Below are 27573 nucleotides of genomic sequence, written 5' to 3' on the forward strand. Positions count from 1 at the left end.
GCGGGGAGCCTGGGGTTAAGGGAGACCCCCCCCAGCCAGCGAGGAGCCTGGGGTAAGGGAGACCCCCAGCCAGCGGGGAGCCTGGGGTAAGGGAGACCCCCGGCCAGTGAGGAGCCTGGGGTAAGGGAGACCCCCCGGCCAACAGGGAGCCGGGGTAAGGGAGACCCCCCGGCCAGCGGGGAGCCTGGTGTGAGGGAGACCCCCCGGCCAGCGGGGAGCCGGGGTGAGGGAGACCCCCCCGGCCAGCGGGGAGCCGGGGTAAGGGAGACCCCCCGGCCAGCGGGGAGCCTGGTGTGAGGGAAACCCCCGGCCAGCGGGGAGCCGGGGTGAGGGAGACCCCCTGGCCAGCAGGGAGCCTGGTGTGAGGGAGACCCCCTGGCCAGCGGGGAGCCTGGTGTGAGGGAGACCCCTGGCCAGCGGGGAGCCTGGTGTGAGGCAGCTCCCCCCCACACACAGATGCCGTCCCAGGCCATGGCCCCTGTTGGGGAGGCTCCTCTCGAGCCCTTCTCAGTGGCGGGCAGGGGAGAGGGGACAGCCGCTCTGGGCTACACGTTGGAGCCCATCAGCATCTCTCCTGAGGGTCCCAGCCAGGTTCACCTGGTCCTGTCCCAGTGCAGGGGCTGGACTACACACCCAGCCCGACCATGCCACGGCTGGACTTCCGGGGGCGGGAAGGAGGAGGGGGATAAGGGATGTGGCGCCAGCGCCGGAAACGCCCAGGGCTCGGGGCTGGTTGAAGACCCGGAGGCTCCTGCAGGGGGTTACCCGGTGCAGCGGCAATGAGTCCCTGCCCAGTCAGAATAGGCAGCAGGCGCCCGTGGCACAGAGCCGGGGTAAGCGCAGGGGGGGTCCCCAGGGAGCTGCCTCCCGCCCGGCATCTCCACTCTCCCTCCCCAGGTCTGCGGGAGCATCCTGGACCTGGAGGCGGAGGAGCTGATCTCCACGGCCTGCTGCCTGTACGACCGGCTCCGGGAGCACGAGGACAAGGTAGCGCGAGCGGGCGCGGCGGGCGAATCGCCCGACCGGAGTCTCACCCATCCTTCTCTCCCCAGGTCCCAGCCGAGCTGAAGGAGTTCTTCCGCCAGAGGGACACGTAGAGCAATAAACGGGTGTGGCCCAGTCGCGGCTATGGCAGCGCATGCGCAAAAGGCCTCAGAGGGTGGCCCTGGCATCTGAACAAAGCGAGGACCCCTGCGCCCGGGGGCGGGGCGGGCTGACAGCGCTGGAGGGGAGGGGGGCAGCACACGAGCCCCTGGCGGGGCTGCTTTGCGGTACCCCCACGGGGCGCCAGCCTAGAGCAGCCCCGAAGCCTGGAGGTGAGACCCTGGGCTCCTGGAACCATGCCCTCCCCCTGGGTGTGCCCATGTGGCACCAGGCAGCACTGGACCTGCAGTCGCCCTGTCTCAGGGGGCCCTGCACCAAGGGTCTGTCTACACTAGCCCCCAGTTCGAACTAGGGAGGCTAATGTCGGCATTCCAAGTTGCAAATGAAGCCCAGGATTTAAATATCCCAGGCTTGATTTGCATCGTCCCGCCCGGACGCCATTTTTAAATCCCCCTAGTCTGAACTAATTGCCCGCGGCTACACGCGGCCATCAGACGTTAACTCGAACTGATCCTTAGTTGGCGTTAACTGTTACAGCTCATTCCACGAGGTGTAACTAAGGACTTAGTTCAAGTTACCGTCTGACGGCCGCGTGTAGCCGCGGGCAGTTAGTTCGGACTAGGGGGGTTTAAAAATGGCGACCGGACAGGAACATGCAAATGATATTTAAATCCCGGGCTTCATTTGCAACTTGGAATGCCGACATTAGCCTCCCTAGTTCGAACTGGGGGCTAGTGTAGACAGACCCCAAGGGACGTGCCGGGACGCAGCAGGCGGCGGCTCCAAGCTGAGCCAATGGGGCAGGGCTCCAGACAGAGACAAGGCTCCATTCTTCTGTCCCCAGACAAACCAGGGGGTGGGCACCGCCCTTAGAGCCCTGCCCCATGCCTGGACCCAACGGCATGTCAGCTGCAGCCAGAGGCACCAGCTGGACCTTCGCGGTGGGACAGCCAGCTGCGCCGTACGGGCTGCAGAGTCCGGGTGCCGGGGGGGGGGGGGGGTAGGTCGCTGGGCTGGGCTGGGCTGGGCTGGGCTGGGCTGGGCCGGGCCGTACGGGCTGCAGAGTCCGGGTGCCGGGGGGGGGGGGGTAGGTCGCTGGGCTGGGCTGGGCCGTACGGGCTGCAGAGTCTGGGTGCCGGGGGAGGGCGCTGGGCTCTGGTTGGGCTGTACGGGCTGCAGAGTCCGGGTGCTGGGGTGGGCTGGGCCAGGCCGTATGGGCTACAGAGTCCGAGTGCCGGGGGGGGGGGGGGAGGGCGCTGGGCTGGGCAGGGTGCCAGGGTGGGGGGGACTTGGGTCCGGTCTGGGGCTGGATCAGGCCCATTCAGTATGCGCAAGCCGCCCTCTCACTTCCAGTGCGTAAATAGGGAAGTTGACCCCTGGGCAGGGACCCTTCCCGCCCCAGTCCCATCGCTTTTCCCTGCCTGGGCAGTGGCCGGACATTCCGTCCCCCGTGGGCCCCAGCTGTGCTCTGGGGGCAGCTTTCCCATCCCGGCCAGGCCCCCTGCTCCTCCCCTTTCCCAGCTCTGCCAGCCCCCTCTTGCAGACCCCCAGTGCCTGGGGAGCCTGGTCTTGCGCACCCCCCCCACTCTTCCAGGAGTGGCCGCCCCGCATCATCGGTCCTTGAGTCCTGCCCAGTGCCCCCTCTTGCAGTGTGCTCCTGAGCCTCTGCTGAGCCCCCGAGGGTCCTGGCCCGCCCCGGCCAAGCACTGGCGGATGCATCCCGCACTGAGCTGGTGCTTTTGCACCGCCCTGCTCTCAGGAGCTACAGTCAGCCCGCGTGCAAGCTTTGTGCTGCCTCAGTTTCCCCTCCTCCAGCTCTGCTGCTGCTTCTGTCCCCAGGGCCCGTGCTGGCAATGGGAAGGCTCTGGTTGCTGTGTGGGCGCTAGGCCAGGCCAGGAGTCTGGTGCCAGGGCTCTCCGACTCCTCCCCAGTCCTGTCTGGTTGACTCTGTGAATCCTCGTCCCTCGGGCTGAGTCCTGGGCGCACAAAGCCACGGATGGGTGTGAGCCGACCCTTCGGTCCACGTGCCGGGCAGTCTCCCGGGAGCGGGGAGCCCGCACTGAGAGGTCGCGAGAGCTGCGCTGCGACGCCTCGGGGGCCCTTCGCAGAGCTGAGGAAGGCGACGGCCTGGCGAGCTCGCAGGGAACTCCCGAGTCTGCGCCGCTTGAAGGAGACAGCGCTGTGCCCACTGGCCCCGACAGCTGCCAAACCCCCAGGGGGCTACAGGAACCCACAGGCTCGGCGCGCGCCAAAGGGGCCAGGCGAGGTCTCTGAGAGCCCGTCCCACAGGCGTTTTGTGAGTTGTGTAGGCACACCACACAGTGTTCCTAATGTCTGTGCTGAGGGCCAGTGGCCTGCAAGGGGGACCATGCATTTTCTTTCAGGCCAGGCCTGCTTCTCTTTGCCCATTCACCTCTACATCCCGCATTGGCTGTGTCAGGAGGCCTCCGCTGCCCGGTCTCCACCACGAGCTAGCGCCGGACTGGGAAATCTTCCAAGACAGCCCAGTAAGCGGGAGAGGGGCCTGTTCTCCCTGGAGTAACCATCCACGGGTTCTGCTGTGGGGCTGCAGAGCACTGAGGACATGGAGCAGCCTTCCCCCAGCAGCAAATGGACGTGAACTCGGCATCGTGCTGGGGAGAAGGGAGGTGAAAGCTGCTTTGGCTTGAGGCGAGCGTGTTGGGTTCAGTCTCCAGCGCGTGGTTCCGGTTCGCTTCACAGGTAGCCGCTGGTCTCCAGTGTTCCTCCTCGCCATTGGGCACCGCCCGGTTCACGTGGCCTGTAGCCGCTGGTCTCCAGTGTTCCTCCTCGCCATTGGGCACCGCCCGGTTCACGTGGCCTGTAGCCGCTGGTCTCCAGTGTTCCTCCTCGCCATTGGGCACCGCCCGGTTCACGTGGCCTGTAGCCGCTGGTCTCCAGTGTTCCTCCTCGCCATTGGGCACTGCCCGGTTCACGTGGCCTGTAGCCGCTGGTCTCCAGTGTTCCTCCTCGCCATTGGGCACCGCACGGTTCACGTGGCCTGTAGCTGCTGGTCTCCTGTGTTCCTCCTCGCCATTGGGCACCGCCCGGTTCACGTGGCCTGTAGCCGCTGGTCTCCTGTGCTTCTCCTCGCCATTGGGCACCGCCCGGTTCATGTGGCCTGTAGCCGCTGGTCTCCAGTGTTCCTCCTCGCCATTGGGCACCGCCCGGTTCACGTGGCCTGTAGCCGCTGGTCTCCAGTGTTCCTCCTCGCCATTGGGCACCGCACGGTTCACGTGGCCTGTAGCCGCTGGTCTCCTGTGTTCCTCCTCGCCATTGGGCACCGCCCGGTTCACGTGGCCTGTAGCCGCTGGTCTCCTGTGCTTCTCCTCGCCATTGGGCACCGCCCGGTTCACGTGGCCTGTAGCTGCTGGTCTCCTGTGCTTCTCCTCGCCATTGGGCACCGCCCGGTTCACGTGGCCTGTAGCCGCTGGTCTCCTGTGCTTCTCCTCGCCATTGGGCACTGCCCGGTTCACGTGGCCTGTAGCCGCTGGTCTCCAGTGTTCCTCCTCGCCATTGGGCACCACCCGGTTCACGTGGCCTGTAGCCGCTGGTCTCCTGTGTTCCTCCTCGCCATTGGGCACCGCCCAGTTCACGTGGCCTGTAGCCGCTGGTCTCCTGTGCTTCTCCTCGCCATTGGACACCGCCCGGTTCACGTGGCCTGTAGCTGCTGGTCTCCTGTGTTCCTCCTCGCCATTGGACACCGCCCGGTTCACGTGGCCTGTAGCTGCTGGTCTCCTGTGTTCCTCCTCGCCATTGGGCACCACCCGGTTCACGTGGCCTGTAGCCGCTGGTCTCCTGTGCTTCTCCTCACCGTTGGGCACTGCTCAGTTCACGTGGCCTGTAGCCGCTGGTCTCCTGTGCTTCTCCTCACCATTGGGCCTTGTGCTGGGTGGCGCCCGGCTCGCGTTACCTGTAAGCAGCTCTAAGCACCGTGTTCTAAGGGCCTGCTGCACTGTCGGGTTCCTGCGGCCTGGCCATTGAGTGCATGTCCAGGGACTGGCCTTGGGGGCATAGGGCGGACTCAGCGCTGGGCGGTACAAAGAATGAGGCCTGGACAGGCTTGTGGTGCCAGGCGCAGCTGAGCCTTTCTCCTGCAAAGAGCAGGGGTGCGAGGTGCCTGGCGGGCGCAGCGGCATTACAACAAGGTGTTACCCGGGGCCCTACGGCAGCGTGGCCGGGCCTACGGCAGCGTGGGGGCTCCTGGACCGAGGGATCCTTTGCCAGCACTTGGTGCCAGGCTCGCGGCAGAACAGCTGGCCGCTGGGGACTGCTCCCTTGCAGCTCAGACAGCTGAGTCCTGCCAGCCTCCTTGTGTGTGCTGCTCTGCCTGCATCTCCCACTGCCAAGGGAGAGAGCCCGGCCCTGCCCCTCCCCTCTCAGCAACTGGGGCCCGGAGCGCTGAGGAGGCCAATCGCTTCTTCTCCACTCGCTGGCCTGGCCCTTCTCTGTGACCGCACGGCTCTGGTGTGCTCCTGGACTGGGAGGGACCCGGGCAGTGCTACAGGTACTGGCCAGTAGGGGTCACCCCGGCCCACACAGCCACCAGTGGGTGCCCAGAGGGTATGGCTGCCCACCACGTCACACCTGCCATGGGTCCCAGCCGGAGCCCCACATCCATGGGACGCTCCTTTTTGACCCTACCCTGCTTGACCCTCCCAGAGACTTGGTTTAGTTCTGAGGCCCCCAGTCCCTGGGTAGTGCCTGCCCCTCGCCTGCCCCAGCGACCTCCAGCAGCTGCAGCGAGAGCTAGCGCCCCTGCCCGGGGGTGAGACCGAGATCCTTCCTGGCATGGGCGTTGTACCCGCCTGCCAGGCTCCCTGTCTGAGTAAGGCCCAGGCTCTAAGCCAGCAGCTCTCCACGGTTAGCCGGCCCCACGCTGCCGGGCCTGGCTGGCAGCCGGAGGGAGGGCAGCTCAAACGCCCCGACAAACAGCGCAGCCAGTGTGCCCCGCCCGCCGCCCGCCCTCTGCTGCAGGCTCCGGCTCTTGAACGGCTCCCCCGTCCCTGGCGCTCTTGGCTGTGCAGGCTGGCTCTGTCCTCAGCACGGTTCTTGGCCCTGTAATGTATTCTCTGCTGCACAAACCTGCTAACACTGGGGGGAGAGAAGATAAAATGTGACAGTATCTAAATGGCTTTGTTCTGCTGCTGAGTGTGCTCATTAGGCCGGGGGATAGATTTCTCCACAGCTCCCAGGGTCTGTCTCTTTCCTCCGACAGGTCCCTAACGCTTGATAAATCGGTAGCTTCCTTTTCATCACCTAAAAGTTTCCACAAACCTGCCCAGCTTGTGAGCGAGTCAGGTGCTCTGTTGTGATCACGGTGGCGGCAGGGCCACATCCTCAGCCCTGCCCCCTGCTCTGGAGAGCAGCCCCCACACTGGGCTTCCCACAGAGATTGGGGGGGTCTGTGCCTCCCTCTGCCCCTCGGGCACCCAGGAAACAAAGGTCACCCTGTGATTCAGCAGCCTCTGCTAAAGCCAAGTGTAAAACTTGGCTGAGCAGCACAGAGCTGGGTCACTGACGGCTGCACGAGGCTGTGCCCACCCAGACGAGTTCTGGGAATGCTGGAAGCTTTCGCTCAGAGCCTCGAGGTCATCACATCCCGTCCCCTGCACTCCCGGCAGGACCAAGCACCCGACCGTCCCTGGCAGGGGTGTGTCCAACCTGCTCTGAAAGGTCTCCGGTGACGGAGAGACCACAGCCCCTTAGGAAACTTATTCCAGTGTTTAACCACCCGCACAGGTAGAAAGTGTTTCCTAATGTCCAACCTCAACCTCCCTTGCTGCAGTTTAAGCCCATTGCTTCTTGTCCTGTCCTCAGAGGCCAAGGGGAACAATTTATCTCCCTCCTCCTTGTAACCCCTTGTTAGGTACTTGAACACTGCTCTCCTGCCCCTCTCAGTCTTCTCTTTCCAAACTAAACAAGCCTGGTTCTTTCAGCCTTCCATCATGTTCTCTAGACCGTTCATCATTCTTGTTGCTCTTCTCCGGACCTCCAGTCTTCCCCGAGACATGCTGTCCAAACCTGGACACAAGACTCCAGTTGAGGCCTGATCAGTGCGGAGCAGAGCGCGAGAGCGGCTCCTCGTGTCTTGCTCACAGCACTGCTGTGAATGCCGCCCAGACTCCGGTTTGCTTTCTGTGCACCAGCGTCACACTGCTGCAGACGCACAGGACGGGGGCCTGAAAGGCCCTGTGAGATGCTCCGCTGGAAGCGGCTGGGAAGGTGCAAGTAGCAGCCCGTGGTGGGAGGCCAGTGCCGGCAGCAAGGGGTGTCAGGCTCTCGGCACCACGCACGAGTGGGAAATGGTGTGACAGGGCGAGCACGGTGACCAAGGTCACACAGCGAGCGGTGGCAGAGCTAGCGCTCTGCTGCAGGCGTGTCCCGTCGGGCGAGGCCAAGGGAAAGCCCTGTGAAGAGAAGGCGGGTTGCAGCTTGACTCAGCAGACAGAGGTAAGCGAGGGGAGCGGAGGAGGGCCTCTCTTCCCAGGGCCCAGTGAAGCTGTGCTGCATGGAACGAACAGAGGGGCTTTCCCAGCGCCCACTCCCAGCAGAGCACTGAGCGGCCTGGCGGAACCACCTGGGCTGGGAAGCACCGAGCGTTGCAGGAAAGGCGGGGTCAGGCGCCGATCCCTGCTCCCAGAGGTTCAGGGCTCACTGGAGTAAACGGAAAGGCTCCAAGGAGCAGGGCCAGGCGGCTGTTTGACTGACCCCGGCACAGACCTTGTGAGGTGACTTTTTACCTGTCGCTGGCAGATCTAGCTTGTCAGCCTGAGACTGGGCCTTCAGCTCCCCGACACTGCACCCAGAGCCTCAGACCCTTGTGTCGGGCCGCTGCCAGGGGCCATGGCAAGTGGCACCGGCCGGTAACTCGGCGCAGGGGGATCTAACGAAGGTGATGCTAGAGCTCCAGCTGCTGCCATTGTCTGACGTGCCTTAAAGGCCGGGATATTGATTATTTCCTGGGATTTGAATCGCATCTCTGAGTTTGCAGGTTCATCTTTGAATGGCCCAGAGAAGCCAGGGAGAGGGAAGAATACGAGGCTAATCTGTATTTATTTGTTCAGTTTCCCATGGCATTTACAAACAGCTGCCTGCAAACGAGATTGGTCAGCCTACAACATGTTTTGAGATTTAAAAAAATTAGTCCTGAAGTGGGATGAGCAACCAAAATTTTGAAATTTTCGTGGAAAAATTGTTTGCTCGGGTTAATCCAAATGTTTTGGTTTTACTTTCACCATTTTAATTCATTTCAATTAAATATAGTTTTTGTGAAACCCCTTCCACGGCTCAACCCCTAGAAATTCTTGCATATGGGCCTGAAACTGCTGGCTCGAGTCAAGTTTCTGGTTATTTCCAAATGATTGGAAGGACGCTGGTCCCTTTGCTGAAGCGCTCCCATTGTAGTAGTCCACAATCCAGAGGCTTGAGCAGGAAAGGGACAAGATGGAGGAGTTCCCAGGGCCTTTGATATCCTCTGCCACGTGGCGAGACTCCCACAATTACAAGACAGAGTTCGTCACATGAGACCTCACAAGGGCAAAACACCCGTCCTGCTTGACTCAGTTCGTTGCAGGGGCCCACACGCTAGTCTGAAGGGCCCCAGGAAGGCTTATCTGATGAGCATCAGCCTCCCAAGGCCCAGCGAGAGTCAATTACTCCTTGATGACTTTTATTCTTGGCTCTGGACTTCTTATACTCCGCGCATCTGAAGAAGTGGGCTGTGCCCACGGAAGCTCATGATTCCAGCGTGACGGCGCGTCGGGGTTCCCCTGGTCCTGCAGCCCCACAGCAGCAAGAACAGACTCCGCCAGTTATAGAACGGGGGATTTAGTGCTTCTCCAGGGTACAGCCCAGCATAAGACGTGATGTGGCTACAGGGGTCAAGGCCAGGATGCCTCAGACCCAGGGCTGGATTACCCATTAGGCGGACTAAGCATGTGCTTAGGGCACCAGTAAAGCAGGGGCACACACACACACAAAAAAAGATTTTACGGTATAGTATTGGTTTTATTGTGAATTCCATATGGGAGGGCATCATCATCTTTTCAGTGCGTAGGGCCTCTAAGGGTATGTCCAGACTACATGTCTCTGCCAACAGAGGCATGTAAATTAGACTACCCGACATAGTCAATGAAGCAGGGATTTAAATATCCCCGGCGTCATTAAAATAAAAATGGCTGCCGCGCTGTGCCGGCTCAGCTGATCGTCGGCACAGCGCGCAGATCGGTCGACAAGGAACGCCTTTGTTGACCGCTCCTGTAAACCTTGTTTCACAAGGCATAAGGGAGCGGTCGAAAAGGCGCTCCCTGTCGACCGATCCGCGTCTTGACTGCCGCGCTGTGCTGACGATCAGCTGAGCCGGCACAGCGCGGCAGCCATTTTTATTTTAATGAAGCCGGGGATATTTAAATCCCCACTTCACTGACGATGTTGGTAGTCTAATTTACATGCCTCTGTCGGCAGAGGCATGTAGTGGAGACATACCCTAAAGGTTTTAATCTGGCCCTGCTCAGCCCCCTGAGGTTAGAGAGTCTATCCCCCCTGTCCCCCTCCCGGCCCTCAGCCCTCAGCTTAGGTTGTTCCCTTCATGTTTTCCAGCCAGAAACTGCCTCGCTCCGAGCCCTGCCCCCAAACCAGGTGTCCGTCTCCCCCTCCCTCCCTCTGTCTCTCCCCTGGGAAGAGCCTTGTTACTTGCCCAGGCTGGGCCTCAGTGTCTGGGTTAATCCACGTGGGTGTCCGTGGGGATCACAGCCCAGTGCAGGGGGACCGGGTCACAGAGCAGACAGCCCCCCCCACACACTAAGTCAGATCCATCGGCATGTTTTGTTAGTCTCTACGGTGCTGCCAGTCTATCTGTGGGTTTTTCAGTTACTCCTTGATGGGCCAGTCTACTTGACTCGTCCCTTTCCAATGCTCTGGCCAAGTGCTGCACTGCTGCTACTTAGACTCAGAGCCATCGAAATACGAGCACAGAGCCAAAGCTCATATCGTCAAATACCAAGAGGACGCGAACACTCAAAGAGCTGGATCGTAACCAGCAAATCGTAACCTCTTCCTGCCGTCACCCTGGGCACGCTCGGGAACGATTTGTTACAAATCCATGACCGGGGTCTCTGGCTCCGTTTGATCAGATAATGGCCCAAGGCTCTGCTCTCAGACTCCGCCTCTGGCGCCCGCATCTTCCCTGGGGAGTTAATTGCCCAGCCATGCTGATGTGCAAGGGAAGCTGAGTGACTCCGCCCCGTCTGAAGGTCCCAGCTCACGTGGACAGACCATGAGGCTGAGTTGCTTCCGCTGAGCCGAGCCACATGGGAACCAGTCTGATCATGCGGGCTCCAGTCAGGGTCCAAACCACTCACAGTCTTCCGAGACTGCTGCTGCCTCCAGGCCGCGTGGGGACGTCCCGGCATGGGCAGGGTGGCAGTCACAGCAAGGTCTGAAGCTGCAGGACAAGGTTACCACTATGTCTCGGCATAAACCGCAGCCAGGGCCACGTTCTGCATGTGCAAGGCACGTGGGGGGCATAGCCGGGGGGGGGGGAGCCTGCTACAGCCTTGGTGGGTGGAAGCAGGTCTCTTAGCACCAACAGAGCCTCATGCTTTGCTTTCCAGGGGACACGTTCAGCCCCCTCCGTCGTATCCACCCAGGGATCCATTACATGCCCTGGGACCACTGCACTTGTAATGGGGCAGAACCCAGATCCTCCTCCTCCTCCGTCAGTGGCCAGCAGACCCCCATTGCCCCGGGCTGTGGACACACAGCCGAACACTGCCAATTCCCTCCAGTAGAGGGCGCTCACAGACACCACGAGAGTAACCAATGGTCATTCAGTCCAGCCGGCCAGGCCCCTGATGCAGCGCGAGCCCGGCCAGGTCCCTTCCCTGGCTAGGATGCGGCGGCTGTTTTGGGCCAGTCCCGGAGGGAATGTCCCTGTCAGAGCTCGGGGCGAAGGGCCCGCGAGGCCGTGGGCAGAGGAGGGTAGGGGCTGCAGAGGAGGGGAGGGGCTGCAGAGGGGCCTGGCCAGATGCTCTGATACGAGTGAGAAGCTGCCACTCTCGGCTGGCCCACAGGAGGCGGTGGAAAGGGCTCCCCAGCCACGGCCGAGCCGTTCTCTGCAGACCCCCTGTGCTAACGGCTTCCGGGAGCCACCAGATGAACCAGCGCCGGGGACTTTAACCACGGGGTGGTACAGCAGGACTGGGCACCCGCATTGAAGGGATCCGTGCAGCTTTAGCCCTTTGTGGCCACCGGGGGCCTGCTGTGTATGGGGAGGAGCAGGAGGACTGGGATGGCCCAGGAGACACGTGTGTGGAGACACGAGGCCCGAGGATGGGGTTTCTCTGCCGCTTCAGGGGCCACAGGGGCCCGAGGACGAGTTCACACCAGCAACCGACCTTCCCCCTGCTGTCCAATCCCACCTTTCCTGATGAACCACCCCCCTGGGGTGAAATCCTGGCCCGACTGCAGCGGGATCTCACCCTGACCTGCTGCCCCACCCCACCCCCAGCTCTGCCGGAGAACCACAGTCCCGGCATGTAGCCTTCTGCTATCCCAGTGCTGCACCCCCCCCCTCCCCCCGCTTCTCCCCCAAACTCTCTGCAGACAGAACCAGCTGTGTCCCTGCATGCCAGGCCTGGGTCCCACCCAGCTCTGCCAAGACACCTCAGTGCTCACCCGCAGCCCCTGCTATTGCGGCTCTAAACACCGCTGAGTCCTGCCCATGCCGCCCCCGGGCAGCTGAGGACAAGGATGATAAAGTGTCCAGGGCAGCTATCAGGGACTTGGGAGCTCGTACCTCAACCCCCCGGGCTACAGACGTCCTGTGGCCTCAAGCAACCCATTAGTCTTTCCCTGCCTCAGTCCCCTATCTGCATAATGGGGACAGTAGCTCTGCCTGCCTTCCAGGATGCTGTGGGGAGAGGAACATTCCACAGGGAGAGACGCCTGGATGCTGCAGTGGTGGGACCAGAGCCGTGCCTGAGATTCGTCAACCGTCTCCTTTTGCCGATGCCCAGGGAGGGAGGGGCGGTGGTAACGAGCCCCTTGTGAGCCTGCTAGGGCAGACTGGACGGGTTTCTGGACTATGGCACAGGGCGTGCCCACCCTCTCTTGCATCCCAAACTTCAGACAGCCGGGAGGGTCACGCTGGCTGCGTGGGCAACCCTCCACAGCCGGTGCTGTCACTCCCTGCATTCCCATGCTGCGGCCTGGACAGCTTGGCTCTGTGGGCAGGGGGTGCATTTGCCATGGACTGTGAATGGAGCCCAGGTTTGACCTCAATGTGGGAGGTAAGATCAGAGTGAGACCTGCCAACTCATTGCACCTGTCACCTAGAGACAACCCAGGAAGCACCAGCAATGGGTCTCCAAACCCCTCACCGAAGGGCTCGTGCTGTGCTACGTGGCTTCTGCCCTCCCCTCTGGCTGCAGAGACACGCTGGAAAACGCTGGGAGCGCCCCCATGCACTTGTTGGCTTAGCATGTTTGTGGGGAGACTACAAAGGGGGGGGCGCAGATACATTCTGGAGGGAGGGAGAGTAGTCGCAGACATGCTGACGGAGAAGAGAAAGGTATCCCTCCTATCCCCCACATGATGGGGGGCAATTTAGCTACAACGAATCAGGAAAGAGATCTTGGAGTCATCGTGGATAGTTCTCTGAAGACATCCACTCAGTGTGCAGCAGCAGTCAAAAAAGCAAACAGGATGTTAGGAATCATTAAAAAAGGGATAGAGAATAAGACAGAGAATATCTTATTGCCCTTATATAAATCCATGGTACGCCCACATCTGGAATACTGTGTGCAGATGTGGTCTTGTCCAAAGTGTTTGCAGCCCCTCTCAGTTTGGAGCCAGCCACACCTTGTGAATGTGCTCTCCCCTCTCTCGTCCAGGGCAGTAGATGGAAATACTGAACACAGTACCGGGCCCAGGACAGACCCCCTGCAACCTGTTGCAAAAACGAGTCCGACAACTTAACTCTACTTGGGAGCACAGGTGTAAAAAGCTTCAGAGGGGGAGCCGAGTTCATCTGTAACAGGAAAAACGTAAAAAAAACAACAAGTAATCTAGTAGCATCTGTGACGTATTGGGGGTACCTTGGAGGCTGCTAGGCTTGGGTTGTGAGTGACCTCCACTGGCTGCTGTCTGCAGCACGGCCCAGCAGGGCAGGGGATGAGTCATTATGCAAGGGGGCTCCGAACCTGTCTGACCAGTTATCTCCCAGGGAAGGGAACAATGGGAAGAAGGGGAGTGGAGCCCTGGCTGGGGGCAGGGCTTGAAGTGAGTGAGTTAGGTTTCTGGTTGGTATCATGGAGGAAGCAGTCTAGGCAACGGGCTGGGATTTAGGGGCCCAGTCTCCCCCATCTCAAGGGGGGCTGAGGCATCCTAGGCCTGCTCTGTAACCAGATTACTTCTGTGCTGGGCTGTATCCTGGAGAAGCAATAAACTCCCTCTATTCTACTGGCTGGTGGAGTCTGTCCGTGCCATTACGGGGGTGCAGGAGATGGGAAAACCCCAACGTGCCATCACAGCATCTTAGAGACTGACAAAACATTTGGATAGTACCATGAGCTTTCGTGGGCACAGCCCACTTCTTTAGATGACCGGAGTATTAGAAGTCCAGATCCAAGAATAAAAAAGCATGTGAATGTTCAGAAGATGTTGCAGTGGCCTAGAATGCAGGCTAATGGGAAAAGAATGAAAAGGAGACAGACTGGATTCCTCTGAGCAACAGGCCTACCCTTTTGGTTCAAGGACTGTGTTAAAATCATGCATGGGACAAACAGAATCGGTGGAATCGGACACTAATGACGCAAAGCTGGCGTGTTTGATGTTAGGTCCAACTGGCGAAGAAATGGGGGGATGGGCTATTCCACCCATCACTCCCTTTCGGGTCCTTTAAGAGAGAGACTTGGGGTTGTGGAGGCTACTGGAGCAAACGCGTCCTTTGTGGCTGCCGCCGTTTCCTGGGATCCCAAACTTCCTTCCTCCTCATTTGGAGAGCTGTCCTGAGCAGCGCAAACTCTGAAGAGACGAGACGCAGCCCAGGTGACCTCGCCTCTCCTAGCAGCTCTAGCACAATCCCAGAAATGGGATCGGACTTGAACAGCGGCTCCCTCTCCTCTTACGCCTGCCTTCCCTGGCCCCCAAAAGGACAGTTACACCCTCTTGCTACCACCCAAGGCTGTCAAACAAGTGGGGGAGGGATGGTGGGTCCCCTCTAAAATCCTCTCCAGTTAAAGGGGAAGAAACCAAACAGCTGAGCGGTATGGAATCAGGTGGCACCTGCGCATTCCCAAGGCAGAAAGCGAAAGGGACCTTTGATGGTGTGTTCGCCGCACTACAGTGCAGGCCGAGGTCTCTGTGTACCACAGCCTGGACCTAGGGGAACACTGCTTGGTATTGGACAGTGGCCGGGTGAGATTAACGCCTCCTCATGAATAGAACAGAACCCACAGAATGCCCCCTCCACAAGGCAGTGAGTCACTGACCACGACACGGAGCACGGTCTCTCCATCTGTTGTGCACCCACTTACACCCTGGTTCCCAGGTCTGCTTCTGTCGAAAGTCGAGATAAAGCACGTCCACGGCTTCCCCACATCCCCCAGCCCAAAGGAGGAAACGAGGCTGCTTTGTCATGATTTGTTCTTAACAAATCCAGAGTGGCTCTTACCTAACACTTCATTAGTCTCTAGGTTGGAACAAACTGATTGTTGATGAATGTGTCCCAGTGTCTTTCGGGGATTGATGTTAGACGGGCTGGCCTGCGATTCCTTTTCAAGAGAGGCGTTAACGTTTGCTCTCCTCCAGTGCGTTGGGACCTCGCCCATCCTGCTTGAGTTCCCAGAAATAACCGTTGGCAGTTCAGAGATCCCGTTCTCGGGAAGTGATACCTCCAGGGGAGAGGAGCCAAATTAGCGATCAACGTGACCCGAAATAGCAACAGTCGTGTGAATTCATGGTTTCATTTTCTATATGTAAAAATGGCCACAAAGGTCCGTCCAGCCCAGTGTCCTGTCGGCTGACAGCGGCCAAGGCCAGGTGCCCCAGAGGGAATGAACAGAACGGGGAATCATCAAGTGATCCCTCCCCTGTCACCCATTCCCAGCTTCTAAGAGAGGCTGGAGACACCATTCCTACCCATCCTGGCTAAAAATCATTGACGGACCTAACCTCCATGAACTTACCTAGACCTTTTTTGAACCCTGTTATAGTCTTAACCTCCACAACTTCCTCTGGCAAGGAGTTCCACAGATTCTCTGTGCATTTTGTGAAGCAATACTTCCTTTTGTTCAGTTTAAGCCTGCTGTCTATTAATTTCACTTGGTGACCCTAGTTCTTGTGTTATGAGGAGTACATAACACTTCCTTATTTACTTTCTCCATATATAATTTTATAATTTAATAGCACCTTTACACAGAGAGCAACAAAGATGGTAAAAGGTTTAGAAAACCTGCCTTGCCAGAAAAGGTTGAAAAAAGTGGGGCTGTTTAGTCTTGAGATGAAGAGTCAGAGGGGAGGCACAGAAGGAAGATTAACTATTCTACATATCCACCAAGGGTAGGCCAAGAAGCAGTGGATTAGTCCGCAGCAAGGGAAGTTTAGGCTGAATATTAGGGAAAGTTTTCTGGTGATGCAGATAGGTGAGCACTGAGGCAGGTCGCCAGCTGATGTGACGGGGTCCCTGTCATTGGAGGCTTTAGATAACAGGTTAGATAAACACCTATCAGGGCCATTCAGGGTACCTGGTCCTGCCTCAGTGCAGGGATGCTTGTTGGTGATTTCCCTGAGACACATTTAACGTACAGCTCCACTTACAAACTGGCCACAGTCGAACATGCTCTTTTGCTCCTAACTATAAATCAGTTCCGTGGGTTGAACAAATCTGTTTGCTTCAGAAATCTGAGTCTGCTAAGTCACCCAATAATTCAATATGATCCAATTACTCACATGGTCAGTTATTTTAAATCACTTAAAATATTTAGGCAATTAAGTTGCTAATTAATGTCATTGCTTCTCAAATAAATTAATTCACAATTCAAGCAATTATTTTAATTTGCCAGAAATTTCAGGCAAAATGGACAGATTCTTTGGCTAATTTGCATGAGTGTCACTTAGAAAGTTAGACTAACGGTTTCCCTGTGGCTCAGACATCGAGAATCTGTCGGTACCGCGTCCTCCAGCACAGGCGCGAATGGGAGTCTGCTTCTTTGTGTCTAATCATGCAATGCACTTCCCAGGTCCACACCTGCTCTGCAAAGGTGAGAGGCCGATGGAGGAGATTTTTGGAAAGGCACAAGAGGGACCCTGGTGCTCAGGTCCCACTGAAAATCAGTGAGATTTGCCTGGCCTCGGTTTGTCTCAGAGATGGATGCCAGTCAGAACAGCCAGCCCTTGGCTCACACTCTGAGCACCCCTCAGGGTTGAATGGCTGAGCTTGCTAGTTCCTACTCCCAGCTGATGGCCACACGGTGACTTTGAACAGCTCCACAGACACAGTCCAGTCTGTCGGGGCTGTTGTGGGCCCCGACGGCCAGAGCCTCACTGATTGTGAGGGAATCGGAAAGCCCGGATGGGAAGTGGCCATCACTGGCTGTACGGCAAAGCTGCAGCTTCAGCACTTTTTTAGTCAACTGTAAATCAGACAAGTGGTCGGTGGCACCTGGGAACATCTCCAGCACAACACCCCATTTCTGCTCTGCCAGCCGCCTGACGGGGGTCAGCACAGAGTCACAGAGCAATGGGGGGGGATCACAGACTGACAAGGGGGGAGAAAGCTGAGCTCTGTTATGGGGGGGAGGATGATGAGGGAATGTGGGTGTAACGGGTTTGACTCCAGGGGATAGAAATGGTGTCCCTGGCCTTTGTCTGTCAGAGGCTGGAGAGGGATGGCAGGAGACAAATCGCTTGATCATTGTCTTCGGTCCACCCCCTCTGGGGTACCTGGTGCTGGCCACTGTCGTCAGACAGGATACTGGGCTAGATGGACCTTTGGTCTGACCCAGTACGGCCGTTCTTATGTTATGTTCTTATGACTCACCAGCATGGCTCCTTTCTCAAGGTGGCTTTGGGGAAGTAGCTGACTGTTCCGACATGCCCCCTTTTGGTGTTGTCTTCAGGGCACTGCCCTCTGGCCGTGCCCACTCCAGTCTTTGCCTGCGCCCCCATCGAGTCCAGTACCCTGCCCTCATAACAGGACCAAATACTGTCTAGACCATCCCTGATAGACATTTATCTAACCTACTCTTAAATATCTCCACAGATGCGGATTGCACAACCTCCCTGGGCAATTTATTCCAGTGTTTGACCACCCTGACAGGTAGGAACTTTTTCCTAATGTCCAACCTAAACCTCCCTTGCTGCAGTTTAAGCTCATTGCTTCTTGTTGTATACTCAGAGGCAAAGATGAACAAGTTTTCTCCCTCCTCCTCATGACACCCTTTTAGATACCTGAAAACAGCTATCATGTCCCCCCTCAATCTTCTCTTTTCTCAACTAAACAAACCCAATTCCTTCAGCCTTCCCTCATAGGTCATGTTCTCTAGACCTTTAATCATTCTCATTGCTCTTCTCTGGACCCTCTCCAATTTCTCCACATCTTTCTTGATATGCACTGCCCAGAACTGAACACAATACTCCAATTGATGCCTAACCAGCGCAGAGTAGAGAGGAAGAATGACTTCTCGTGTCTTGCTCACAACACACTTGTTAATGCATCCCAGAATCATGTTTGCTTTCTTTGCAACAGCATCACACTGCTGACTCACATTCAACTTGTGGTCCACTATAACCCCTAGATCCCTTTCTGCCGTACTCCTTTCCAGACAGTCACTTCCCATTCTGTATGTATGAAGCTGATTGTTCCTTCCTAAGTGGAGCACTTTGCATTTGTCTTTATTAAACTTCATCCTATTTACCTCAGACCATTTCTCCAATTTGTCCAGGTCTTTTTGAATTATGACCCTATCCTCCAGATTAGTCGCAATCCCTGGTATCATCTGCAAACTTAATAAGTGTACTTTCTATACCAATATCTAAATGGTTGCTGAAGATATTGAACAAAGCCGGTCCCAAAACAGACCCCTGCGGAACCCCACTTGTTATGCCTTTCCGGCAGGATTGTGAACCATTAATAACTACTCTCTGAGTACGCAGCGAGGAGTCCTGTGGCACCTTATAGACTAACTGAAGCGTACAAGCATAAGCTTTCATGGGCAAAGACCCACTTCGTCAGATGCATGTACATTTCTCTGAGTACGGTTATCCAGCCAGTTCTGCACCCACCTTATAGTAGCCCCATCTAAGTTGTATTTGCCTAGTTTATTGATAAAAATATCATGTGAGACCATATCAAACGCCTTACTAAAGTGTAAGTATACCACATCCACTGCTTCTCCCTTATCCACAAGACTCGTTATCCTATTAAAGAAAGCTCTCAGATTGGTTTGACATGATTTGTTCTTTACAAATCCATGCTGGCTGTTCCCTATCACCTTGCCACTGTCCAAGTGTTTACAGACGATTTCCTTAATTACTTGCTCCCTTATCTTCCCTGGCACAGAAGTTAAACTAACTGGTCTGTCGTTTCCTGGGTTGTTCTTATTTCTCTTTTTATAGATGGGCACTAGATTTGCCCTTTTCCACTTCTCTGGAATCTCTCCTGTCTCCCAGGATTTTCCAAAGATGGTAACTAGAGGCTCAGATACCTCCTCTATCAGCTCCTTGAGTATCCTGGGATGCATTTCATCAGGCCCTGATGTCCCCCATGTCCGACTAGCGCCCTGCACGGGGACTGTTGTGCACATAGCCAGGGAGCTAGGGCCGCGTGTCCATGCCCAGAGTGGGACGCAGGGAGGTCGGGGATTCTGCAAACAGAACCCTTCGACCTCCCTGCTCGTTTCCGTCTCTTGTGCGTTCAACCATTCCCGCAACCAGGAGAACTCCCGGGAGCAGGACCAGACCGTGGGAATCTGCCAGTCCCGCCGCTGTGACACGGCGTCTGCCCGGCAGGCTGGGCGAGCCCCATGGCCCGGTGCCCGGTGCCCGGTGCCCGCAGGCCCGGCTCTGACTCCGCGGCGGGGTCCGGGGGGGGGCGGATCTGGCGCCAAGTCTCGGGACCCCCCCCCGAACCCTCCTTTGGGCCCCGCACGCGGCGGGGGGGGCACCTGGGCTCCCGCGCACCCCACTGCCCGGGGGGGGGGCACGGCACGAGCTGGGCAAAGCGAAGCGCCCGCCTCCGCCACGTGCTCCGCGTGGGCGGGGCCGCAGCCCTTTGGCCATGGCGGCCCCTCCCCCAGGGAGCCTGGGAACTGTAGTTCCTTGGCCAGCTCCCCGCCTGGCGGGCCGGCCCCGGCGCAGGCAAGGGACTACATCTCCCGGCATGCGCTGGGGCGCCAGGAAAGGGCGCGGGACGCTGTGGGTGGAGAGCCGGCGGCCGGAAGCGGCTGGGGCAGTGAATGGGGATCACGTGGGCGAGCAGCGTGGGGGGCGCCTCCCCCGCTGTCTAACGGGGGCTCGGCACCGCCACTGGCCCGCAGCCTTCGCCAGGTGCGGGATGGAAACGCACAGGGGCCGGGCGGCGCTAGAGCGATAGAGACCAGGGGCCGGGCGGCGATAGAGCGATAGAGGCCAGGGGCCGGGCGGCGATAGAGACCAGGGGCCGGGCGGCGATAGAGCGATAGAGGCCAGGGGCCGGGCGGCGATAGAGCGATAGAGGCCAGGGGCCGGGCGGCGATAGAGCGATAGAGACCAGGGGCCGGGCGGCGATAGAGACCAGGGGCCGGGCGGCGATAGAGACCAGGGGCCGGGCGGCGATAGAGCGATAGAGGCCAGGGGCCGGGCGGCGATAGAGACCAGGGGCCGGGCGGCGATAGAGCGATAGAGGCCAGGGGCCGGGCGGCGATAGAGCGATAGAGACTAGGGGCCGGGCGGCGATAGAGCGATAGAGACCAGGGGCCGGGCGGCGATAGAGACCAGGGGCCGGGCGGCGATAGAGACCAGGGGCCGGGCGGCGATAGAGACCAGGGGCCGGGCGGCGATAGAGACCAGGGGCCGGGCGGCGATAGAGCGATAGAGGCCAGGGGCCGGGCGGCGATAGAGCGATAGAGACTAGGGGCCGGGCGGCGATAGAGACCAGGGGCCGGGCGGCGATAGAGCGATAGAGGCCAGGGGCCGGGCGGCGCTAGAGCGATAGAGGCCAGGGGCCGGGCGGCGATAAAGAATATCATGGGGAAAGCGGAGGTGGAATGAACTAGGAAAGACAAATCGCTTCTCAGTGCCTGAAGGCTGGATCTGTGGTGCTCAAACTTTTTGGCATGATGCCCCCTTTTTCATTTTTGAGAAACCTTCACCCCTCCCCACCACAAAAAAAGCATCAAAACTTGGGGTGAGGTGTATGGGGCTGGGTCACCTCGTGCCCTCCTGGAATTTCTTCTCACCCCCCAGTTTGGGAACCCATGGGCTGGATAGTCAAAAAAGGCAGATAAGACCCATTAATTAGCAAACAACAAATGGCCAGGTAGCACCTAAAGACTGACAAAACATGTAGATGGTATCAGTCTTCAGGAGAGCTGAAGTTCAGTTTGGGCTGGTCTTACTTCATTTCTACCAAGTCAGACACTAACCCTGTCCTTAGCTGTAGAAAAGGTAGGGTAACTACACTGAGCAACACATGCTGGTATGTTCCCAGTGTTAACTGGGCCTGGAGTTGCTATTTTCAACAGCTATTACCAGTTTCAGGTTTTTTTCTTTTTTAAAGATGCCAGTAATATTGCATTGGCAATTTCCCACAGAAACTAAGACAAAACAATAAAGTCGCTTCCACATTTCCTCAGAACATGGGACAATTGTACACTATGGCTCCAGATATCCTCCAGTCACTCAAACTGAAAATTGTTCCACTTTCCTGCACTGCTGTGACCAGGCAAGAACCTGCTTTGTGCACAGCCAAAATTGCTACTGAATTCGGAAGCCCCTTCCTCGTGTAGCCACAGTACCTGATGGTCTCAGCCCTGGCATTGTCAGCAGGTTTATATTGAATAATTGGGTGGGAGGCTTCTCAGAGTAAAGTGCTGCAAGAGGCGTTGATTATTCAGTAGGTGGTTGGGACTCTTCTGTTTCAATATACAGGACTATGTAGCACTTTAAAGACTAACAAGATGGTTTATTAGACGATGAGCTTTCGTGGGCCAGACCCACTTCCTCAGATCAAATAGTGGAAGAAAATAGTCACAACCAGTAAGCCAGTGCAGCCTAGAAAACGACACTTTGCTCCTAGGGTCGGAAATGGGTCCTTTGTGTCTATGCACGGCCCATTTTCCGAATGGAGAGAGGTAACCAGCAGGGTCCCCCAGTGGTCTGTCCTGGGACCAATCCTGTTCAAATTCTTTATAAATGATCTAGAGAAAGGGGTAAACAGTGAGGTGGTAAAATTTTCAGATAACACCAAACTATTGAAGATAGTTAAGACTAAAGCAGACTGGGAAGAGCTTAAAAAAGAGCTTGCCAAACTGGGCAACAAAATGGCAAATGAAATTTAGTATTGATAAATGTAAAGTCATGCACACTGGAAAAAAGAATCCCAGCGATACATACACTATGATGGGGAATAATTTAGCTACAACTACTTGAGAGAGATCTTGGAGTCATTGTGGATAGTTTTCTGAAAATATACGCTCAGTGTGCAGCGGCAGTCAAAAAAGCAAATAGAATGATAGGAGTCATTAAAAAAGGGATAGAGAATAAGACGGAGAATATCTTATTGCCCTTACATAAATCCATAGTACGCCCACACCTTGAATACTGCATACAGATGTGGTCGCCTCATCTCAAAAAAGATATTTTGTCATTGGAAAGGTTGAGAAAAGGGCAACAAAAATGTTGAGGGCTTTGGAATGGGTCCCATATGAAGAGAGATTAAAAAGACGGGGACTTTTCAGCTTAGAAGAAAGGAGACTAAGTGGGGATATGATTGAGGTCTATAAAATCATGACTGGTGTGGAAAAAGTGAATAAGGAAAAGGTATTTATTGTGGGGAAAATCAAATAACTCCAATTGTGTCTAAGGGGGGACTGTGCAGAAATCAAAACTCTCTAAAAGAAAACTGCTGTAAGGGTTAAGTTTTCCAGACCTCTCTCCCTGTATCAGAGTGAAATCAAATTAACTCTAATCAAAGACCCTTACAAATGCCGATCTCAAATTCATGGATACTCCTAGTCACAAATTATCATGTATACTCTTATCTTTGTCACAGTTTGCCTTGTAAGACTACTCACTCCACATTCTCATGTGCCTTTGTTTTGTAAAACTTACTTCTAGCACTCCTGGGGTGAACAGAAGTCTCAGAGTACTTCTGCTGAGACTTTGATATGTTAAAGAAAAACAATCCACAACTGAACTGTCTAAGCATTCTGTATAAAGGATCCAAAAACCTGTAACTCAGGGCTGACTGTGATGGCTCTGCTGTCAGCCTGCATGCATGCATAATAAAGTTTTCCTTTCTAGATTTCTCTCCTGCCTCACTGATTTGACCTCCGGCCTCGGACCCTTCTGGGGGCTCTGTACCCCCAGGGGAACGAGATTTCCCCCACATTACTTATTCCCACAATATCAGAACTAGGGGTCACCAAATGAAATTAATAGGCAGCAGGTTTAAAACAAACAAAAGGAAGTCAACTCAGCACACAGTTATTAACCTGTGGAACTCCTTGCCAGAGGATGTGGTGAAGGCTAGGACTTTAACAGGGTTCCAAAAAGAGCTACATAGATTCATGGAGGTTAGGTTAATCAATGGCTATTAGCCAGGATGGGTAGGAATGGTATCTCTAGCATCTGTTTGTCTGGAGGTGGGTGACGGGAGGGATCACGTGAGGATTACTTGTTCTGCCCCCTCCCTCTGGGTCATCTGGCATTGGCCACTGTGGGCAGACAGGGCCGTGGGCTGGATGGACCGTTGGTCTGACCCAGTACAGCTGTTCTTATATTCTTATTAGTGGCAATGAAAAGCCTCTTGCTCACTTTTGCAGGCTTTGGGCGGAACTGGTTATACACAGGGTAACCCCACTGTCTCCAAGGGGTCCTGGCCCCACAGCAGGGGGGTCCGTGTGAGCTTGTTGCAGAGCTGCTGCTCAGGCTCGAAAACACTCAGGCTGCACGTTGCAGGACTCTGCTTGCTGAGGGGTGCGTAGGAATTAGGGGCCCTGCTGCTGGTAAGGGGCATCCCCCCTGGAATTGCCCCCCTCCCGCGGCTAGTGGCTAGTAGCTGCAGCTGTCTAAGGCTGGCCTCGGGCACTTGGCCCCAGGACTGGGGGCTGGATTTGTCTTGTGGCCATTTATGCCTCTCTACCTGTGGTAGCTACCCAGAGGAAGCATTTTGTTGAATGAGCTAGTTTGAGCCAGACCGGCATGTTTGAAAGGAGGCGTCTGGGAAGCCCCATTTGCAGTTAGAAGTCGTGGGCAGAGCAGGTCTAGGAATGAAATGGCGGGTCGCAGACGCGCGTGGACTGGGCAGTACGACTGCATGTGCTGGGGTCTCCCTGCAGTGTCACTCCCTGCAGGCTGTAAGGGCCGAGGTGTGGCTGGCCGCAGTGCACACGCCCAGGCTGGGAGTGATCTGCACACTAGGCTACAGCAGCAAGCAATGGATAGCGCCCCCCAGCTTGGAAGCCAAGGGCAGCCCAGCTACTCACTAGGCTGGATTGGGCCCCAGGTGTGCCACACATCACTGCCCCATTCTCGGAGGGCTCCGAGAGAAAACCAGTGTCTGGGAGCAGCACAGGTCCTGCTGAGGGGCGGGATGGAGCCATGGCGGGGCTCCCTGCTCTCCTGGGGCCGGACTTACCAAGGTGCTGTGGCTGCGAGAGGGATTTACAAAGGTGACTAAGTAGTTTTAGGTGCCTGCACCAAGACAGGTTAGGTGCCTGCTGTGTGACTTGCTGGTGCGTATCTGTACTTGCACGTTGTCCAAGAGGCCAGGTGATTGTCCGTGCGCTGGGATCACTCCCGGCAGTGCCCTGGGGGGCCTGAGGGTGAGAGTAGTGAACGGGAGGTGGTGAACAGACACCCTGCTAATGCAGCTAAAGGCGGATCAAGGCAGAGGAGGAAGCAATGAAGAGCCAGGGACAGTCACTTTGTGTCCTGCCAATCAGAAAGGGGAGGCAGCATGGGCCTGGGCAGCATGAACTCCTGCTGGGAGAGGCTTACCTGGGCACTGCTGTCAGCAGTAGCAAGCTCTTGCTGCTATCTGAGTGAGAGGTCCTGCCATCCCAGGCCCCGAGTTACCTGCTTTAAGGGTATTTACCAAAGGCCCATCCAGTGTGGCCACCTGGGGAGCAAGGCAGGCCAGGCAGGCTCGGTGCTGCTGTGCAGCTTGAAGCACGTGACTGCGGGTCGGAGTGGTACCCAAAGGGGCAGCTGGTGCTTAGCCCCTTTGTGGCTCTAACCCCCCCGTCTCCATACCCGCAGAGAACCGCGTGCCAGTTTGCAGTGCTCTGGAGGCTGGTGCCTGTCGCCACAGGAATCCAAGGGCTACTCGGCCAGCCTAGGGCCGGAGGGACGAGGCCTCTGTCAGTGATACCCGTCTGTGCACCCATCGACTGAGGGGCATGCCGAGGCCGGCCTGGGCTGCATCCGCAGAGTCCCACTCAGGCCGAGAAGAGGCCCATGTTCCCCTCTAAGCAAACAATAGATAACAATCCCTTGTTCCCAGCTAGATGCCAGACAGTCACTGAGGCTCTCCCTGGCTGGCAGGTGCACTGTCATTCTCCATGTGCTACCTGTGGGGAGACAGCAATGAGGGAGGCTTATGTGTTCTGCTTTCACAGCTAGCCCCGGCTCTCTGGAAGGCTGCCAAGCAGAAGCGGCAGCTGCTGGAGAGGGGGCAATTTTGGAACAGTTCAATTCCAGCTATTTCTGGGCCGTGCCCCAACCGGTGGATAATTGTCTGGGCTCGGGGTTGACATGGAGTCCCGACCCAAGCATGCGTCGAGTGAATCTGAGTCCTCCCGCCCATCAGCAGCCTCAGTGCTTGTGTGCGTTCGTTGGGGGGCCCAGATGCATTGTCATAATGGGGGAATAGGGTCAGAGTTCACACGCAGAAGGCTGAACTGGCACTTCTGCTCCCAGTGCCCCATGCCCAAGCCTCCTGCGGGGGTGCTCTGTCGCCCCTAGGGACACGGAGATGAATGAGTTGGCTCCAGGTGTAGCTAATGTCCACCTGGCTTTGAGCTCCTGCAGGAAAGGCTCATGCGTTTAGCTCCAGAGGTCCCAGTTCCATCCTGTCCCACGGTGAGCGGGTGTGTCCAGCCGAGGCTCTGGTATCTGCTGTCCTCAGCAGAAATATCTGCCCAAGTGAACGCTGGCGATTCAAGAGTAAGGCCTGGCTTGGAGCAGGACCAGAACCTCCTCTGTGTGTGGCTTTCCAGAGGTTTTCTCCACAGCTCTCTGCACCGTGCTGCCTGAAACCCAGCTCAGGTGCAGAAACCCACATGGGGGAGTCATCTGCAGGTCGCACCATGTGTCTTTGCTAATCTCTTATGTCCAGGGTCTTCTGGTCTCCTTATTTATTTCCATTATAAGAGTAGCTAAGAGTCCTAGTCACGGACCAGAACTTCATTGTGCTAGCCCAAAATATCGGGGGCCTCCTTTTCCATCCATCTGCCCCTTCCGGGGGGCGGGACTTTTCTGATTTCCCTTTTTTCCATTTTAGTCCCAACCTTGTTTCCAGTTTCACCCAATCCCCTGTCTCCAGTGCATTGGAGCTCTTGGCTCAGAGCACCATCTAGTGGAGTTCCTTTCCGCAGCCTTTTCCGTAGATCTGGGTAACATTTTTCCAACAAAACTTTATTTGGCAAGAACTTCAGATCCTACAACTCCAAAACACTTGGCAAATTCATGTCAGTTTTGCCAGAGTGTTCCAATGGGGGCAGGAGGAGAAGCTGTAAACATGGAAAGGTATTTCATTTTTTGTTTGAACATGACTTTATTGTTTCAACATTTCCTTTTAGTTTTATTTTAATGGAATGTTTTAAAATGGCCATTTTTTACTTTTGTGCAATCAAAACCTTACATTTGACCCAAAATGAACATTTAGCTAAGTTGCTATTTGCTCTTTTTAATTTGAACCAAATTGACTTTTCCCTTCTAATTTGTTTTGAATTGCCGCTGAACAAAAAACTCTGTTATTCAGACAGCTGGCAAGTGCCCCTTACATCAGCATTGCCATTTCCAGCCCCCAGTGAAGGGGGGGGGGGGGGAAGGCTGCTAAGAGAAGGAGAAAAATAAACAGAGAAACAGCAGGCCAAGGAATTCTTCAGGGTTCTAGAATTAGCCCTGTCCAGTATCCAGGCCCTGTCCAGCCCCTGCCCCCACTGCTAGGACACACCTGGCTTTGGACTGCCCTGTCCCCAGCATGAGGGCTGGGAGGGAGAGCCGGGAAACCCAGTGTGACGTAGTGGGGGTACCTTGCTGGTTGCTAGGCTTGGGTTGCGAGTGACCTCCACTGGCTGCTGTCTGCAGCGCAGCACAGCCCAGCAGGGCAGGGGATGAGTCATTATGCAAGGGGGCTTCGAACCTGTCTGACCAGTCATCTCCCAGAGAGCGGAACAATGGGAAGAAGGGGAGTGGAGCCCTGGTAGTTAGTTTCTGTCTGGGAGCATGGAGGAAGCAGCCTAGGGAAAGGGGCTGGGATTTAGGCACCCAGTCTCCCCCATCTCAAGGGGGGCAGAGGCATCCTAGGCCTGCCCTGTAACCAGATGACATCTGTGCTGTGCTGTATCCTGGAGAAGCAATAAACTCCCTCTAGTCTACTGGCTGGTGGAGTCTGTCTGTGCCATTACGGGGGTGCTGGAGACGGGAAAACCCCAACGCGCCGCCACACCCAGTCAGCATTTAAAGCACCGGTTTCTTCTGAAACCCTCGAGGAAAAAACATCGCAGGATCTGACCTACATGGTACTTTTCTAGGCCCAGAACTGGGCATGGGGTCTGCCACCCTGGAAGAGGCAAAACCACTATAAAAAACAGCCTCGTAGTCACAGAGCTTTCCATGGACTTGGGGAGGAAAGTAGTGACGAAGAAGCTGAGCAAGCAGCTGATACTGTCTATACTATGATTGAAGCCAATAATCCTGGAGTAGGTTCTGTTCACAGGGGACTGTCTGTGAGGAAAACGTAAAAGTCCTCTGGAGCGTGACATGGGATTCCGAGTAGCACATGAGCCCTTGCAGAAGGGTAATGAACAGCCTCCAGTGCAGAAATAAATGTAGGGTAAGATTAAAAACGTGCACCAGAGAAGCAGTAAAGATACTGAGAGCCACCAATGTGAATTGTTTTCCCCCAACGCCAACTAAGACATCTGCTTTCCCTAGCAGTCGCAGGCACTGTCTGTAACCTATGCAGCAGAGAGCTGACCTTTTCATGGACTGGAAAGGAAAAGTACATGACTTGGAATCAGA

The 27573-nt window shown here is 56.4% G+C and overlaps 1 protein-coding gene across 2 annotated transcripts in view; it reads left to right on the plus strand.

Annotated features, from left to right (window-relative positions):
* TBC1D21 (TBC1 domain family member 21) overlaps window positions 1-27573 on the plus strand; it is a 71778-nt gene that overhangs the window by 17939 nt on the left and 26266 nt on the right. The window contains exons 11-12 of one of the 2 annotated variants that reach the window (XM_075897576.1): window positions 898-987; window positions 1053-1119. In XM_075897576.1, coding sequence (XP_075753691.1) covers window positions 898-987; window positions 1053-1097 — 135 coding nt within the window. In that variant the 3' untranslated portion in view covers window positions 1098-1119. Of the gene's footprint in view, window positions 1-897; window positions 988-1052; window positions 1120-17386; window positions 17444-27573 lie in introns of those variants that run through there. The other variant, XM_075897577.1, reaches the window with a different exon arrangement.

The sequence above is a fragment of the Pelodiscus sinensis genome, chromosome 14, assembly GCF_049634645.1.
Source record: "Pelodiscus sinensis isolate JC-2024 chromosome 14, ASM4963464v1, whole genome shotgun sequence".
Classification (NCBI taxonomy): domain Eukaryota; kingdom Metazoa; phylum Chordata; order Testudines; family Trionychidae; genus Pelodiscus; species Pelodiscus sinensis.